This window comes from Amphiprion ocellaris, chromosome 19, assembly GCF_022539595.1.
Source record: "Amphiprion ocellaris isolate individual 3 ecotype Okinawa chromosome 19, ASM2253959v1, whole genome shotgun sequence".
Classification (NCBI taxonomy): domain Eukaryota; kingdom Metazoa; phylum Chordata; class Actinopteri; family Pomacentridae; genus Amphiprion; species Amphiprion ocellaris.
Genome location: NC_072784.1, coordinates 21,232,648 through 21,248,036, shown reverse-complemented (window position 1 = coordinate 21,248,036; position 15,389 = coordinate 21,232,648). Strand labels below are relative to the sequence as shown.

Below are 15,389 nucleotides of genomic sequence, written 5' to 3'. Positions count from 1 at the left end.
TTATGTTGGTTTAACCATTTCTCTTCTTTAATGCTGATGGTCCAAATAGAACTTGTGACATTTATAGTGGGATCCCTCTGTTACAGTAGCTGTTTATTATGGCCTCTTTTGCACCACATGTGCACTGTGACCTGCATGTGGATGTCTCATGTGGCTGTGAACCTTTTTTTTTTTTTTTCACGTTTGGGCCTTTGCCGTCACTAAAAAAGGCACAGGGTACAAGAACCACTGACACTTATGTTGAACTAAGCTTGTTCTCAGTTCTTTTATCTTCAGCCCTCAATGTGTCCCTTATCTGATACTCAACTTCAGCTGTTAAGTACAACAATTAGAGAACACTTTGCAGTAAGTTTGGTCCTAGATAATCGTTCTGCAGTGAGTAATACTTTAAGTGTGATCCAGTTACCCTATCAGACATCATTTTAAAAGAGTAATTAAAATAGGTCACATAAGGCAGCTTATATTACTAAATATCGTCTTTCAAAGGCATCCCTAACCGAGCATTTATTTGCAGAAATTTAGCACTTTATATGGGACAAAATATGATCATCTCATTTGTTCAACTAATAAAGAATTTGATGGTTTATATTCTGATGTGCAGCATAGTCTCGTATCTGTCTGAGCTCAGAAATTGTTCTTACTTCTGCAACACAAAGTTATCACAGTGGCACCTTGTCACTATATTTGGTGAGACAGCGTAGGTGGGGCTTAAAATGACAGTAAGATACACTTCCTCTTCCCTTGATGGTAAAAACACCGGCCAACCTCCACTCTACCAGAGGAAGATGATTTTTAGAACAGCAGCAAACTGAGAGCTGTGGGCTATTGCCTTTCTAGAAGTGTCACTGTCTGTACACTGCAGTGCAGATTTCCTGCCACTGCAGCTATATTGTTTTGTATTGTGTATTGTAGTGTGACTTGAGTGGCTGATGATGTCTGAGTGCTACTGGTAGGGCCTGGCTGCTGTGCTCATAGCGTAGAAATGGAAGAAAATCTAGTGCCTAACACGGATTCCTCTCAAGTCACAGGTGAGCACACAGAATTTTAAATGCTTGATCATGACATAAATGCTTGACAAAATGTTGCCTTTTACTCCACATACCGGGTTGTCCACCATGCTTATAGCATATTGAATCTTTTTTTGGTATTTATTTTCAAAACTTTAAGCCATAGAGATATACATTTCTTCATTTGTTAAGCTGGTTTGAAATGGCTAAATGCTCTCTTGGTATGTGTTGATTGAAAATATGCTGACATTGCAGTGAAGCAAATTATGGCATGGGTAATGCATGTGGGTACATGCACGCACTGTATGCACAATGTGGCTGGAGAATCTTTGTTAATGTGCCTGTCAGGGTTGGTGAACTTCCTGAACTCTTCCTCTGTTTTGACACATTCTTGTTCTGTCTTTTTTGCTTAACTTCTGTATTTTGAAGAGGATATGCCTACTTTAATTCTTTGCAAGAAGCCAACAATAGATATCGACGAGACTAGTGTGACAGTAGACATTTTTGCATGAAGCTTGCAAATTCCTATCCGAGAAGTTACCACAATGTGTCCTAAAATCCTAAACAAAATAACTGCTTGCACCTCCTACAAATATTGCATGAAAACAGCAAACAAAAAAAGTGAAGGGCTTGTGGAGATTGGAGATCACTGAAAGCTAATTTTGCTGATCTTACTTCTCTTTCAGTTCTTATACTGAAACACTGCTGGTGTGAAAAACAAGGACTCTATGTTCAGTATGGGACATGACACAAACTGCAAGCAGGATGTGGTTGACCAAAATGGAGGCATCTCTGAGAGAGAGAGAGATTTCTTTTTCTCATTTGTTGCATCTGTTGTAAAAAGATCTGTTTTTATCCTTTTTGCATGTCAGAGGGTGAAACACCAGTTAAACAGTGTGAGCACAAAAGTTGGAGGTTTCATTATCAAAACGCAAAACATCGTTCCACATTGTATTTTCGTTCAGCTAAGGAGCTATTTTACTCAGCAGTTTAAAGGAAATGCTGTTAGAACTGACTCCTGAAGAGGAACCAATTTTGATTTCTTTTTTTATAAATTTTATTTTAAGAAGGATCATCTTTCTCAATGTTCACATATATAAGAAAGACTGGTTTGGCCTTTACACAAAACATTTATGTTGTGTTGAAATATTGTGCATTTCTCAATACTCGGGATTGACAATCACATTTTAGGATCTGAAATCTACAAGTGTTCCCATATGACTTAAGAAGTAAGGCCATCTTATTATTGTGTGTATCTTAAATTTTCCATTTCTGATTTCAGATGTGAAGAAGGCACATCATAAATCTGAAACAAAGCGCTACAGTGAGATCTTCAGAGATTTTGATAACCTTGATTTATCTTTAATCCCTTCGTAAGTATTTAATATTTACAAATGGTGCTGCTGGTTTCTATTGTCTCCTGCATTACTCAGGGAAGTATATTGTGTCCAAAATGTCATGAAGGGATTTGTGTGTGATATTGATCGGCCAAAAGAACATATGGATTTAGCATGTTTAGTAGTGCTTCTTTTGTATTTTTTAATCATTTTATCACAGTATGTTCTTTGACCAAACCTAAACTTTGTTAGGTGTTGCAGTTTGACTGTGTATGTTTCCCTCCTAATGCCTTTATTCTGGGTTCAGTGCAGGGGAGGATCTGCTGGCAGACATTGACTCCCAGTCCATCTCAGAGTCCATCTCTACAGAAAGTGCAGAGCTCACAGAGCAACAAGATGCGCCCGTAAGAAATGAACACTTTCAAATAATAACGAGAAACGTGTGTCTGTTGTTGTTTAGGCTAGAATTTATCTCAGCTGCTGTTGCTACAATTATTGATCTCATTCCCACCTCAATGATCTCATAGAGCTGTTTTTTTATTTTTTGGAAACGATTCACAGATATTATAGGTGCATTTTGATGAGACTAATTGTGCTTTCATAAACGTCTCTATTTTGCCAACAGAGTGAAGATGCCTTGTGTCCACAGACGCGTGCCGAGAGCAGTGAAGTGGATGGAAACCAATCAGGTATGATTTGTGTGAGAGAGGCAGTAAGAGAACAAAGAAAGTGTGGTAGACAATGTATGCTCTCTGTGTATGGGTCAGTGCATGTCTGTCTGATATAAACTGTGAAGCACTGGACACAGAAAATCATCACAACATTCCTCTATACTTTCCATCACCACCAGTATATGTTACTTGTATGTATTAGACCGCTGACTGACATCCATCGTCTCAAAAGATCATTTGGAGACGCAGGGGCTTTTGTCTGTGCCACTTAATAGAGTATCTTCTTCAGTCTAAACTTTTTTCTTATAATTCGCTGTAAATTGTAATTGCCCTGTTGTAACGAGATTAGGATAAGGGGAGAGGATTAAAGCACGAGACAGCTGCTCTAAGTTTAATGTTAGATACAAGGGGAAGAAAGACGAATCTAAAAGAGGAAATGTCAGTGTTACACATCCTTAGGCAGTAAATACAAGGGAAACTGAAAAAAAGATTTACTCATAGTTTACATCAGGAATCACTGCCAAGTACATAAACCTGAGTTTGGCTCAAACTGTACCATAGGTCACAACACACAGTCAGAGATTTGGAACTACAGAGGCATATAGCGCTGAAATTAGATAGTATAAATAGTAAAATAGAAGAAGTAGCCAATATAGAGCAGCATGGACTATTTCCTAGAACACCTCCCCCATCCTACCTTACCCCACTTGCTAGGTCACACACCAGGAGGTAAACCTCACTCGATGCTCCTCCAAAGCCTGTCGCTGCACAATCTGGACCTGACTAGGATAATCCTCAGTTCAAGGCTGGGGGCCATACACATGGGGCAGTACAGAATCTGCCCAGAGGCTGCTTTCTGAAAGTGCTCGGAGCTCTTCCTATCCCATCGAGAGGGAAGGCTAACGGAGGTCAACCTTAGCACACAACCCAGCCACAAGTCCATCATTACTCTGGAATTGCCTGTTCTATTTTTTGGACTTTTCCTAAAGACACAGAAAAATATCACCCTGGTTGGATTTATTTTTCTACCAGTCTAACTGGATTCGGCGTCTGTGTAAAGGAACAGACTGGACTAAAGTCTGCGTGTCTGAGTGAGGAACTTGAAAGAGAAGTCGTTGCACTCTTTCTGGCAGTGGTGTGCTTGTTTGATTTAAAAAAAACATTGAACTGTGGACTGTTAGAAGAAGTGAAAGTTCCCGAAGTGTATGTGTGCTCAGAACGCTGGCTTAGGAGAAAATGATGTTATTTTGACTATATTATTATTTAATTGCCAAAGTTGTTCTGGAAGTGGAATGCAAAGAGGAAAATAGAAAGTTGCATGGGGAGCGTTTTTTCGACCATATGACTGTCACACAAACATCATCCACCTCTGTGTTAGTGTGACTCACAGAGGAAGAAGAACGGTTGCCATGTCAACACCCTGCCTGCCAAAGTAGAGCTGTGACATACTGGTGTTTGATACTGCCCACTGGTTTAGAGCAGTGGGTAGTTTGTAGCTGACTAGCAGTGAACAGGTGTGAGAGGGTGGGGCTAGGCAGAGAGAGGAAGAGGGGAGAGGAGGGAAGTAATTCAGCTAAAGCTGTTTGTCTTTGGTCGACAGAAACCCTCCCCTCTCAGGTCACATACCCATTGTGTCAAGCGGAGGATGTGGGGCTGATTTAAGAGGGGTTTAGGTTTTTTTCTCAGCCATCAGCATACATCAACTGTGTTTATGTGCAAGAGATACCTACAATTGCTGAGGCCTTCTGGAAACCACAGGATCTCTACACTGAGGAGCAGCTATGACTTTCCATATGCAATCAATGTTTCCTTTTTTGGGTTTGTGCATACTTTTTTTAAAAGTGGATTTTGATTTTTGATTATTGCTATCTGATAAAGTCTGGGAACTTGGGGTTGTCACTCTAGTATAGAAAGGTGTTACTTTGAGGCTGGAGGCTGTTTGAGTCCTCCAGGAGAGACGAGCTGTGGGGTGAAGCCCAGTGGACACAGTGTAATCCCTGGGTACAGCTCCAAGTGTAAGGAGCATACAGTGATGCTGATGTACTCCCTCACAGCCCAGGAAGCAGACCTGGCCCTCTGTCGCTGCGAGGACGGAGTGGAGACGGCAATGCAGTACGCCAAGATGTGGTGCCGCTATGCCAAAGACCTTCTGGCCTGGATGGAGAAGAGAATCAGCTTGGGTATGTACACATGCAGCTGAGTAAAGGAAGTAGTAGGGTAAAAGAAAAGACAGTAATACAGGAATGTCTGAGTTACAACTGGTGGAGAACTATGGCAGTCTGTAATTTTTCACTCACTGCTTATGACCGCTGGTGGTGCAGCCTCCCTGGTGAGCTACATGCTGCACACCCAGAGAGGAAGGATTACAAGGCAGATTAGCTGGCGAGAGGGGGGTAATAAAGGACACAGGATGCCTTTGGAGTTCCTAGTTAGTGATTACACTTGTATCAGCCTTCACACATGCCCAGTGTCCAGACAGACATGTCAAGCATGTAAGTGTACTGATACCAATCACAATACAGAGCGATAGTACAGTCCCTAAGCTCAGCGGTGTTAGGAGTAGTGTTAGGCAATAGCAACTGATGAGTAATTCTGGGTGGTGCTCAGCCCCAAACTACTTGTTACACATAGTAGATCAACAGGCAGGTTTCCTAATAGCAGCAGTACAGTGTCCATTCTCAGAGAGAGCAGTTAGATCACACACCAGTGCCAGAGAAATGATTGTATCTGGTTGTAATCTGTACTGGGCAGTCAGATACTGTTACACTGATTTTAAAGCATCAGACATAAACAGTGGAAATAAATTAGTTAATTTCTTGTTGTAGTTCCTCAACCTATACAAAATGCAGATCAAAGCTATTTTTAAGCAAATCAGTTCCACTTATAAGATCAAAATAGATGCAGGCTGGGCCAACCACAATCAAGTACTAGGTGAGTTCCAATAGGTTTGATTAGAGTTTCAGGCGATAAGGGTCATCTGACAGTACATAGGTAGTTAAACATTACCGATTAAAATAGAGCTCTGCATCAATAACCAATGGCAATAATCCATATTCTGGTCCCATTTTAATAAACAGTCCACTTCTGTTTGTCTTTTCCTTTCCTAATTCATAGTATTTTGTGAAGAAGCTTTAGAAAGCACCCTGAATTGCCTTGTGTTTGAATTTTGCTATACAAATAAATTAGCCTTGCCTATGTCTAGAAAAGCTTAAATTGATGTGATTTTCTTTGACAGAACAAGAATTTTCAAAAAATGTTATAAAGGCAGCTGAAGGGGCAAAGGTGACTGTGGCACAGCAGGTATGGCTTTGTTTAATGGATATTTGGCAAGGGAAATGTTGACATACTGACTATCACAATGAGTTACAGTTCATTATGGAGAGTCACTGCTGCAACAACATTTGTAGCATTTACCCTTCTTACCTACATTTACTATAGAATAGCAGTGTAAATCTCTTGCCTGTGTAGGAAATGATGCCACTGCAGTACATCTACACCATGGCTCTAGAGCAAGACATCAAGAACAGTGTGACATCTAGAAGGACTTCTGAACTGCTACAAAACCGTTGTTATCAGGTATGGAAATCCACACACACGCACAAAAAGTCAACTCCATCTGTCTTTTAGAGGTAGATCTGTTTAATCCAGTATCCTTGTCCCAAAGGCCTTGACTGCCAAGAGAAATGAGATCGATAAGTGGCGCAGAGAGTTTAAAGAACAGTGGGCAAGAGAACAAAGGAGGATGGTGAGTGAATTAGGAGTCATACTAATGGCTAAAGGTAAACCCTCTATATACTGTAATTAAACACTCACATGTGTCTGTAGGCCAATTGAATAATCCATGATGTGTATATATGTTTGTACACTAACGTTCAAAAGTTTGGGGACACTTAGAAATGTCCTTATTTTTGAAAGAAAAGCAGTTTTTTTCAATGAAGATAACATTAAATAAATCAGAAATACAGTCTAGACATTGTTCATGCTGGAAACAACTGATTTTTAATGGAATATCTACATAGGGGTACAGAGGCCCATTTCCAGCAACCATCACTCCTGTGTTCTAATGGTACATTGTGTTAGATAATCGTTTTGAAAGGCTAATTGATGATTACAAAACCCTTGTGCAATTATGCTAGCACATGAATAAAAGTGTGAGTTTTCATGGAAAACATGCAAATGCCTGGGTGACCCCAAACTTTTGAACAGCAGTGTGCGTTTTGTATTGCAAGCATCTAAGCGTTCCTTATTGTTGATCTAACTGTTACATGCATGTTATTTGGGTCCACTGATGCAATCTTTGTTAATAAAAGTCAATCTGTTCTTTTCCTCCTCTATGTATCACCCTTTTATGTTTTCAGAACGAAGCAGTGACTGCTTTAAAAAAGGCCAGGCAGCAGTATTTCCAGCGGTGTGAGGAGCTAGAAAAGGCTAAAGCTGTCTCTGCTAAAGCTGTGGATGACACAGCTGGGATCAAAACACTTGATAAGAGAAGGAAGTCTAAGGATGAAGCCCAGACTAAGGTGAATGTCCTGTTAATGTAATCTCTAAAAATGAAGTCGTAATACAGTTCTAGTACAGAAAAAGGGGCTGAATATTATTAGGTTGCTCATAATGTATTTCTAATGATTCATATTACAATATAGAAACAATGACACAGATTTGTGATTTCAAAGCAGCTCTCAGGCGTCTCTCTGTCTCCCCTAGGTGCTGGAGGCAGAGCTTCTGTACAGACAATGTGTGAGTGATGCCAGGATCCACCAAGAGGAGCTAGTGAAGGTCAAAGAAAGAATTATTTCTCACATTCGCAAGCTCATCTGTCAGGGAGACACTGTGCTCAAGGAGGTTGGTATGAAGTTAAGAAAACCAAACATCTGTCTTGCTGTCAGTGTGTGACTGGGCAAGTTATGGTATAAATGCAGAATATATGGTAATATTATCAGTGTCAGTGTCCTAAGGTACTATACAGACGTTTATAGTAACACCAGCTAAGGATACATTGACATTTACCATCTGTGTATAAAATGCATGCCTTTGATTAAAAATAATAATCTATTTAAGCAGCAATACATGGTTTGCAACTTTGCTTATATAATGGTGTAAAATTAAAGAATCCCAATGCGTCTGCCATGCTTCAGCTGTAAAAACAGTATATCAGTACTTTCTTTTGTGTTCATATTAAAACTGCAAGCAATGATGGCAGTATGAAAATTCATTTTGTAAGCAGGGCAGCATCTTAATATTGTATATTCCACATAGCCTGCGATCTCTCGATAGAATCACTGCTTTGTTTTCACGTTACATCCTCTCTTTGCACCAGGCCACAGTCAACATGTTCTTCTACCAGCGGCAGCAGACGGAACCTATTCCTCTTGGCTACCACAACCTGGAGCTGACGTGCAGATCTCTGGAGCCTGGCGAGCCCTACCTGCTCTACATCCTAAGCAAGCGCCGTCCAGAGCAGCCTGTCCAGGTCTTCAGCTTCCAGGAGCATGTTTCTCAGGGCAAAGGGTATGTTAAACCTAGTGGTTATTTCTGCTGTTACTTTGTCTGTGATTGTCTGTGACACTGTGCACCTTTTTAAACCAAAATAAGAAAATCGCTTATGAAGGTGTTTTAGTAGGAATGGATGTATTTGTGTGCTCGCTTATAATAATGGGATAAAAGACAGAGCATAAGATGTACAAGAACACTAGTTCTTTACTCATTAAAATTATTGTTTCATTCCTTTATATTTCAAAGCAACAAACGAAAAACCAGCAGTGGCCTCAGCACTCTGCAAGACTCTTTACCAGTGACAGATGATGTTTGTTACAGACGACCCGGAGATGGAAGTAAGGCTTCTACATGACTACACATGACTATATTAACAGACAGATCCTCCTGTTTAATTCAGTTTGTGTTTTTGTACACTTTAGGGAAAACAGGGTACAGTGACAGTGAGAGCATTGGAGGCAGTCTAGAATCTCTGTCCAGTCCTGGTGAGCACAAGACTACATTTGTTGTGGCAACTTTTCCTCTTCTTGCATAATAAAACTTTACATAGCTTAACGCTTTTGATTTCCCCTGTGCTGTGTATCTGTTTTGTGGGACTGTACAACTATAGCACACACTAATAGGAGGACGCCCAAACCCACATCCACTCTGACAGCGTCACTGGACGACCCTGACGACCGAGATGTAGTGTCAGAATCAGGTTTGTTACCTCCCTTTCCTGCCTTCATAAACAGATGAGGGTTTATTTACCTAACTCGCACTTATTTACCTACACTACACTTAACCTCTCCCTGCAGAGTACATTGATGGCCAGCCAGTCAAAGTGCGTGCACTTTCTCGAGCTGCACTAACACACCGACTCAAGAAAATGAAGAGCAAGATGGTCAAGTGCAAACAGTGTGACAACTACATTGTTGTCAGTGGGGTTGAATGTGAGGAGGTATGATGCCAAATATTAGATACATCATACACCGTGAGAAGACTTGTAGCTTAGACTAACATGGCGAGAACATGTGTGATGTCTCCAAGATTATTCATGTCATCTTTCCTTTCTCTGTCACACTGTAAGTGTGGGCTAGCTTTGCACAGGAAGTGCATGGAGGTGTGTCAGCTAGAGTGTGAACACAGAAAAGGAACAGTGTTCGGAGTGGATCTTTCTGTGCTCCCACGGCACACGCCAGATGAGGTCCCCTTTGTGGTTTTGCGCTGCACCGCTGAGATAGAGAGTCGCGCTCTCTCTATCCAGGTATGATTAAGCACCACAGCGACCAAAGCATCTGCGCTGTCAAGTGTGAATTGTGGTCCAATAGCTGTTGTCTGCTTTTGTTTTCTGAGGGAGTGTATCGTGTGAGTGGGTCCAAGCCTCGCATTCAGAAACTCTGCCAGGCCTTTGAGATGCAAAAGGAGCAGGTGGACCTCTCTGACCTCTCACCGCATGACATCACCTCTATCCTTAAGCAATTCTTCAAGGAGGTACAGGAATCACTGCCAATTAAACCTCGCTGTCTTTGTTAGGTTGATTATAGGAGGAAAAGCATTAATGACTGGACATGCATAAATGTGCAAAGGAACATTTTTAGGCACTAAAGGTGAAGTAGGGAAGTTTTCAAAAACAATGGCATGAATAGTTTCAATAAACGGAGTCTGTTGCAGGACTCTTTGCTATTCTTGACACTAACTGTAGTTTTTTTGTCACTTTGACTGTATGTTTCACTGTCTCAAGCTGCAGAATAAGACTCTGTGATAAAGAAAACTCTGAGTGTCTGAAATGCCTTAAACTTTTGCACAGTACAATCATTTGTCTTTCTATGTCAGCAAATAATTCCAATATTATCTCTTCCAGCTCCCAGAGCCCTTATTAACCTTTGACCTGTACAATGATTTCATCGCGGTGGGAAAAACCATTCAGCACCTGAGTGAAAGGGAGACACCACCAGACACTAATGAGATACTGGACATCGTTCACAACCTGCAAAAGCTACTACAGAAACTGCCTACATATTGCTATAGCACTTTGCAGCATATTATGTGTCACCTGCAAAAGTGAGCGCGCAGCTGGATGACAGATCCTTCTAGTTACATTAAACCTAATCCTTTTCAGAGATTACATTGTACTCTGTTAAACACTGCCTGAGCTTTCCCTGAATTTGTCTTTACAGAGTTTCAGAGAACTTTGAGAACAAGATGTCCCCTAGCAACTTGGGGATTGTGTTTGGGCCGACGTTATTGCGTCCTCTAGTGTCTACGGACATGTCAATGATTGCCCTGTTGGAAACCAGCTACCAGGCGGTACTTGTTGAGTTCCTCATCACGCACCACGACAAGGTTTTTGGCCTTCAGAGACCCAGCACGCCCCCTCCTCCAGTCCCCACTGCACCACTTCCAGACACCCCACCCAGAGCTTCCTGTTCCATGGAAGAGGTGGTTTATGCTGACCCGGAGCATGAAGCTTCCTCCAGAGAGCGACCACATTCACTAGAAGTAAGTGCTTCAGTGGTATTTCAAGCACAAATTTTTGTGGCCGCTGCTGTAGTCTAGTTTGACTCTTATCTGTGACAAATGTCAAGAGTTCCTTTTTAAGCAGTCACCTTTGTTTGACAGCTAATCCGGTTTTAAAGGGATCAGTAAAAGTTGCTTGGCATTCTCTGAGAGAGTTCACACTTACCTGTTTGCTTTAAGAGCCTTAGCACCTGGCACCGTAACCTCAAGTTTATTCTGTGAGGATTAACAAGCTAGACAGCTGCTACGTTTCTACTGATCTTCTTTCAAGCTTTACTGTGTGTGCATTTCACTGCTATTGCTTTTAGGCGCTGAACAAAAATTGTAAGACATTGGACATTTACTATGGCTATATTGAATGGATTAGAGGTACAAAGTAAAATTACCTGTGCCTCAGGCAAGTTATTTCAGCTAAATCCAACAGTTTAAAAACTCCTACATTTAGGATACTACATTTGTACCTATTATAAAACAATCAGACTCATCCCAATTGTCATTTCCCCAGTAAGAATCTCTGCCACATACTGTGGTGCTGCAGTATTTTAGTATTAGATGTGGACTGTAAACACTTGCAGAATTCCACCACTCAACTTGTGTCATTCCAACAGAGTCGAACAATCAAGAGAGACTCAAGCGAGGGTTATATATCTGACAAGTCTTCATCCAATGAGGCAGTGGACCAGCTCAGCCCTGAAGCCAATGAGAGAGCAGGTAGGCGGGTTGTAGTGATAGAGAAGTTACTAGAATAGGTGCACAAAGTAATGATAGAATTGAATTCACAGTGTTGATGTCTTATGTAGTTTATAGAGGTTGAGGTTTTCAGTTTTAGCTTGTGCTTTTGCCACTTGAGGACATGTTTTAATTAATCCTTTCGGAGATCTTGTAGGTGTTACACACACAGCTCCCAAGTTGTTTACTTCATTTCTCACAGACAGGTGGTTGGTTCCAGATTAGAGATACTCAGTTTCTTTCTAAACAACAAATACTGTGGGTGCAGAGCACCACAAAAGCCTGCTGTAGTTCTTTTTTCTCACACTTTGCATGCTTCCTCAAGTTATTTTTAGACTACAATTTTGACAACATTCAGTCCTGTAAAATGTGACTTCTTAGCTTTTGTTAAGGAGTGCGTTAATAGAATTAAGCAAACAATGTGTGATTTTAAACACAACATAACATAACTTGACCATTTACTTGGGTTAGAAGTCTTGGTTTGGATTTTGATGACCAACTTGCAAAATAAGAATATTGTCTTTTTGCTGCCAAGGCAATCTCAGGTTTAACAATGCTTTGCTTGCTTTACTCTTACTATTTTTCTTCTCTATGGCTACGACAAAAAGCAGCTTAAAGGCTTCTGATCCCAACTAAACACATGTACACTCGATGGCCACTTTATTCGGTACACTTTGCTGGTGAAAAGTTAGACTTCCTTTTGTCTTCAGAATTGCCTTAATTCTTAGTGGCATACTTTTAACAAAGTGTTGGAAACATTCCTCAGAGATTTTGGTCCCTAGTGACATGATAGCATCACACAGTTGCTGCAGAGTTTTCGGCTGCACATTCATAGTGCCAAACTCCCATTCCACCACATCCCAAAGGTTCTGCATTGGATTGAGATCTGGTGACTGGTTAGAGTACAGTGAACTCATTGTCATGTTCAAGAAACCAGTTTGAGATGATCTGAGCTTTGTGACATTGTGCATTATCCTGCTGGAAGTAACCATCAGAAGATGGTACACTGTGGTCATAAAGGGATGGACACAGCTGGCAACAATACTCAGGTAGGCTGTGGTGTTTAAAAGATGCTCAGTTGGTACAAAGGAGCCTGAAGTGTGCCAAGAAAATATCCCCCACACCATTACACCACCACCACTAACCTAAATCGTTGATCCAAGGCAGAATGGATCCATGCTTTCATGTTGTTTATGCCAAATTCTGACCATCTGAGTGTAACAGCTGAAATCAAAACTCCTCAGACCAGGCAACATTTTTCCAATCTTCTATTGTCCAACTTTGGTGAGCCTGTGCCAAATGTAGCCTCAGTTTCCTGTTCTTAGCTGACAGGAGTGGCACCTTGTCTGGTGTTCTGCTGCTGTATCCCATCTTCTTCAAGGTTGGACATGTTGTGCGTTCAGAGATGGAGATATGCAGATATTCTGCATTCCTTGGATGTAACGAGTGGTTATTTGAATTACTGTTGCCTTTTTATCACCTGGAACCAGTCTGCCCTGTCCATTCTCCAATGACCTCTCACATCAACAAGGGATTTTTCAGACCATTCTCTGTAAATCCTAGATATGGTTGTGATGAAAATCCCAGTAGATCAGCAGTTTGTGAGATACTCAGACCAGCCCGTGCGGCACCAACAACCATGTCACGTTCAAAGTCACTTAAATCCCCTTTCTTTCCCATTCTGATGCTTGGTTTGAACTTGAGCAAGTTGTCTTAACCACATCTACATGCCTAAATGCATTGAATTGTGGCCATGTGAGTGGCTGATTAGATATTTGTGTTGAACAGGTGTACCTAATAAAGTGATTGGTGAGTGTATACATCACTGTCAAAAGCAGACCAGCATAATTAGTTTTTAAATTCTCCTAATTGCTTTTAAGACAGTGCAGGATATACTTCCACAATGCACTGTATGCCTTCCAGAAGAAAATGTAATTTTATGTTTTCAGTTCATTTACTTGAGTACAATCTGCAGGGAACATCAGGTTTGGCAGTGTGATAATCAGTAACCTGTGTTTGTATTGCTTTGCTTTGCTCTGTGAATCACATGCTTCTCCTCCCTTATCTGCCCCAGTCCTGGCTCTGAGAGGGGCAACAAGTGATCCTCTGGGTGAGTCAGTGGTGGAGACTGCCCCAGATTTTGGGACCCAGCCGCAATATCGCTTCACCAGACAGCCTGTGAAGTATTACCGGCATCATAACCCAGGAACCCGACTCACTAACCCGACTCGCACAGCCAGACAGCCTGCAACTCCAGCGAGGGGCCTTCCAGGGAGTGCAGACAGCAGCCGCAGTTCTTCTCCAGAGCCAAGGATGCAAAGACTTTCCCAAAACTTAGATGTCTACTGCGAGAACACTCACCAGCCCCAGCAGGTCACCATTGCCCCTGAGAGTAAAGCTGACGCCCCACTAAGCCCTCGCGAGGTTGTGCAGTACATGCTGGGATTGGACTCAGCATTTACATCACCTGCAGCTGCAGCATCATCCTGTACAGCACAGGAGTCTACCCAGGAAGCAGCAGCAGGGTCTCAAACAGATCAGAACATAAATCTGAACAGTAGCAGACAGCGTGCTGGTCAAAGCTACACTCTGTGTCAGTCACCAAAAACAGTTCCTATTGAGCAGCACCTGACCTCACCAGCCCAGAAGATCCTGTCTGGTCTTAAGCTGAGACGCAGCCACTCAGGGAAGGACGAGCAACTCTTTGTCTAAGGGGCTATAAAAACCTGGAGACATTTCACCGGAATACATTGACACGCACTGGAGAACTGCATTAGCGTCATTGTTACTGTGGCTAACAATAGTTACTAAGATCCACATTCATGTAGTTATTATAAATGAAAACTCCTGTCTTCTACACAAATTTCATCCCTGTAGAACAGAACTGAACTGTCTTCATTTACTAAAAAGTTAAATGTACCAAACTAACATTTAAAATTGTTCAGGATTGGTGCTTACACAGATACCATAACCTTATTACCATTTAATCTTCTTTGAGATTATCTGTTGATCTGTCTAATACCCAGGCCAGACTAGAGAGGTTCAGGTATTAATCACTTTTCATTACCTCTAATGTCTCTGAATGCAAGTGGTTGGAAATTGGAGGTCACAAGATGCAAAGCAGCACTTAATGTTTTGTGCTGAACAAACTACAATGGGAAAATATAAATGATTTCAAGTTTGTTTGTTTTTTAAAATATATTATTTTATACTTGTCGTGATTTTTAAAAATATTTTAGTTTTGTATTTTTTGTAGCACCTGAACAGATATGCCTTCAGTGGTGTCATGTCGAAGTTTAATTTTTTAGTTTAATGCACCTTTCCCGTTTCACCACAAGGGGGCGATCTTCTCTCAGTGTGAGAGGAAAACATGCCAGACACAATAGTAGAAAGGAAATAAAGCGTTTATTTCTAATTACAGTGCTGTGTTTTGACATTACTCTTTACTAGTTTCCCAAAAGTCTTTTTTAAAAATCTCTGGATGTGTTTCAGTTTTTGCGCGTAATGTGAAGAGAGGCAACATTTCCTCATGTCTAAATGGAGTTATGCATGGGTGTAAGTGCTATCATCTTCATTTGCCTTTGTTCTTTTGAAAAAAAAATCACCAGAATCAGGCAGTGTGGCGACAAATTGGAAAGCGCCATAACATATCT

At 41.2% G+C, this 15,389-nt stretch overlaps 1 protein-coding gene across 2 annotated transcripts; it reads left to right on the top strand.

Annotated features, from left to right (window-relative positions):
* The first annotated feature begins 739 nt into the window (after positions 1-739).
* gmip (GEM interacting protein) lies at positions 740-15,156 on the top strand. 2 transcript variants are annotated; one of them, XM_023277957.3, is made up of 21 exons: positions 740-1,028; positions 2,290-2,380; positions 2,652-2,748; positions 2,970-3,033; positions 5,070-5,195; positions 6,251-6,315; positions 6,484-6,591; positions 6,680-6,760; positions 7,374-7,535; positions 7,720-7,857; positions 8,333-8,523; positions 8,755-8,846; positions 8,931-8,993; positions 9,119-9,208; positions 9,306-9,448; positions 9,578-9,754; positions 9,844-9,981; positions 10,352-10,551; positions 10,668-10,989; positions 11,616-11,718; positions 13,811-15,156. In XM_023277957.3, exons 1-21 carry the CDS (start codon positions 983-985, stop codon positions 14,446-14,448), a joined length of 3,135 nt encoding a protein of 1,044 aa, XP_023133725.2. In that variant the 5' UTR covers positions 740-982; the 3' UTR covers positions 14,449-15,156. The 2 variants fall into 2 exon arrangements, with proteins under 2 accessions (XP_023133725.2, XP_054861095.1); XM_055005120.1 differs by lacking the exons at positions 740-1,028; positions 2,290-2,380; positions 2,652-2,748; positions 2,970-3,033 and adding an exon at positions 3,895-4,833.
* Positions 15,157-15,389: the final 233 nt, after the last annotated feature.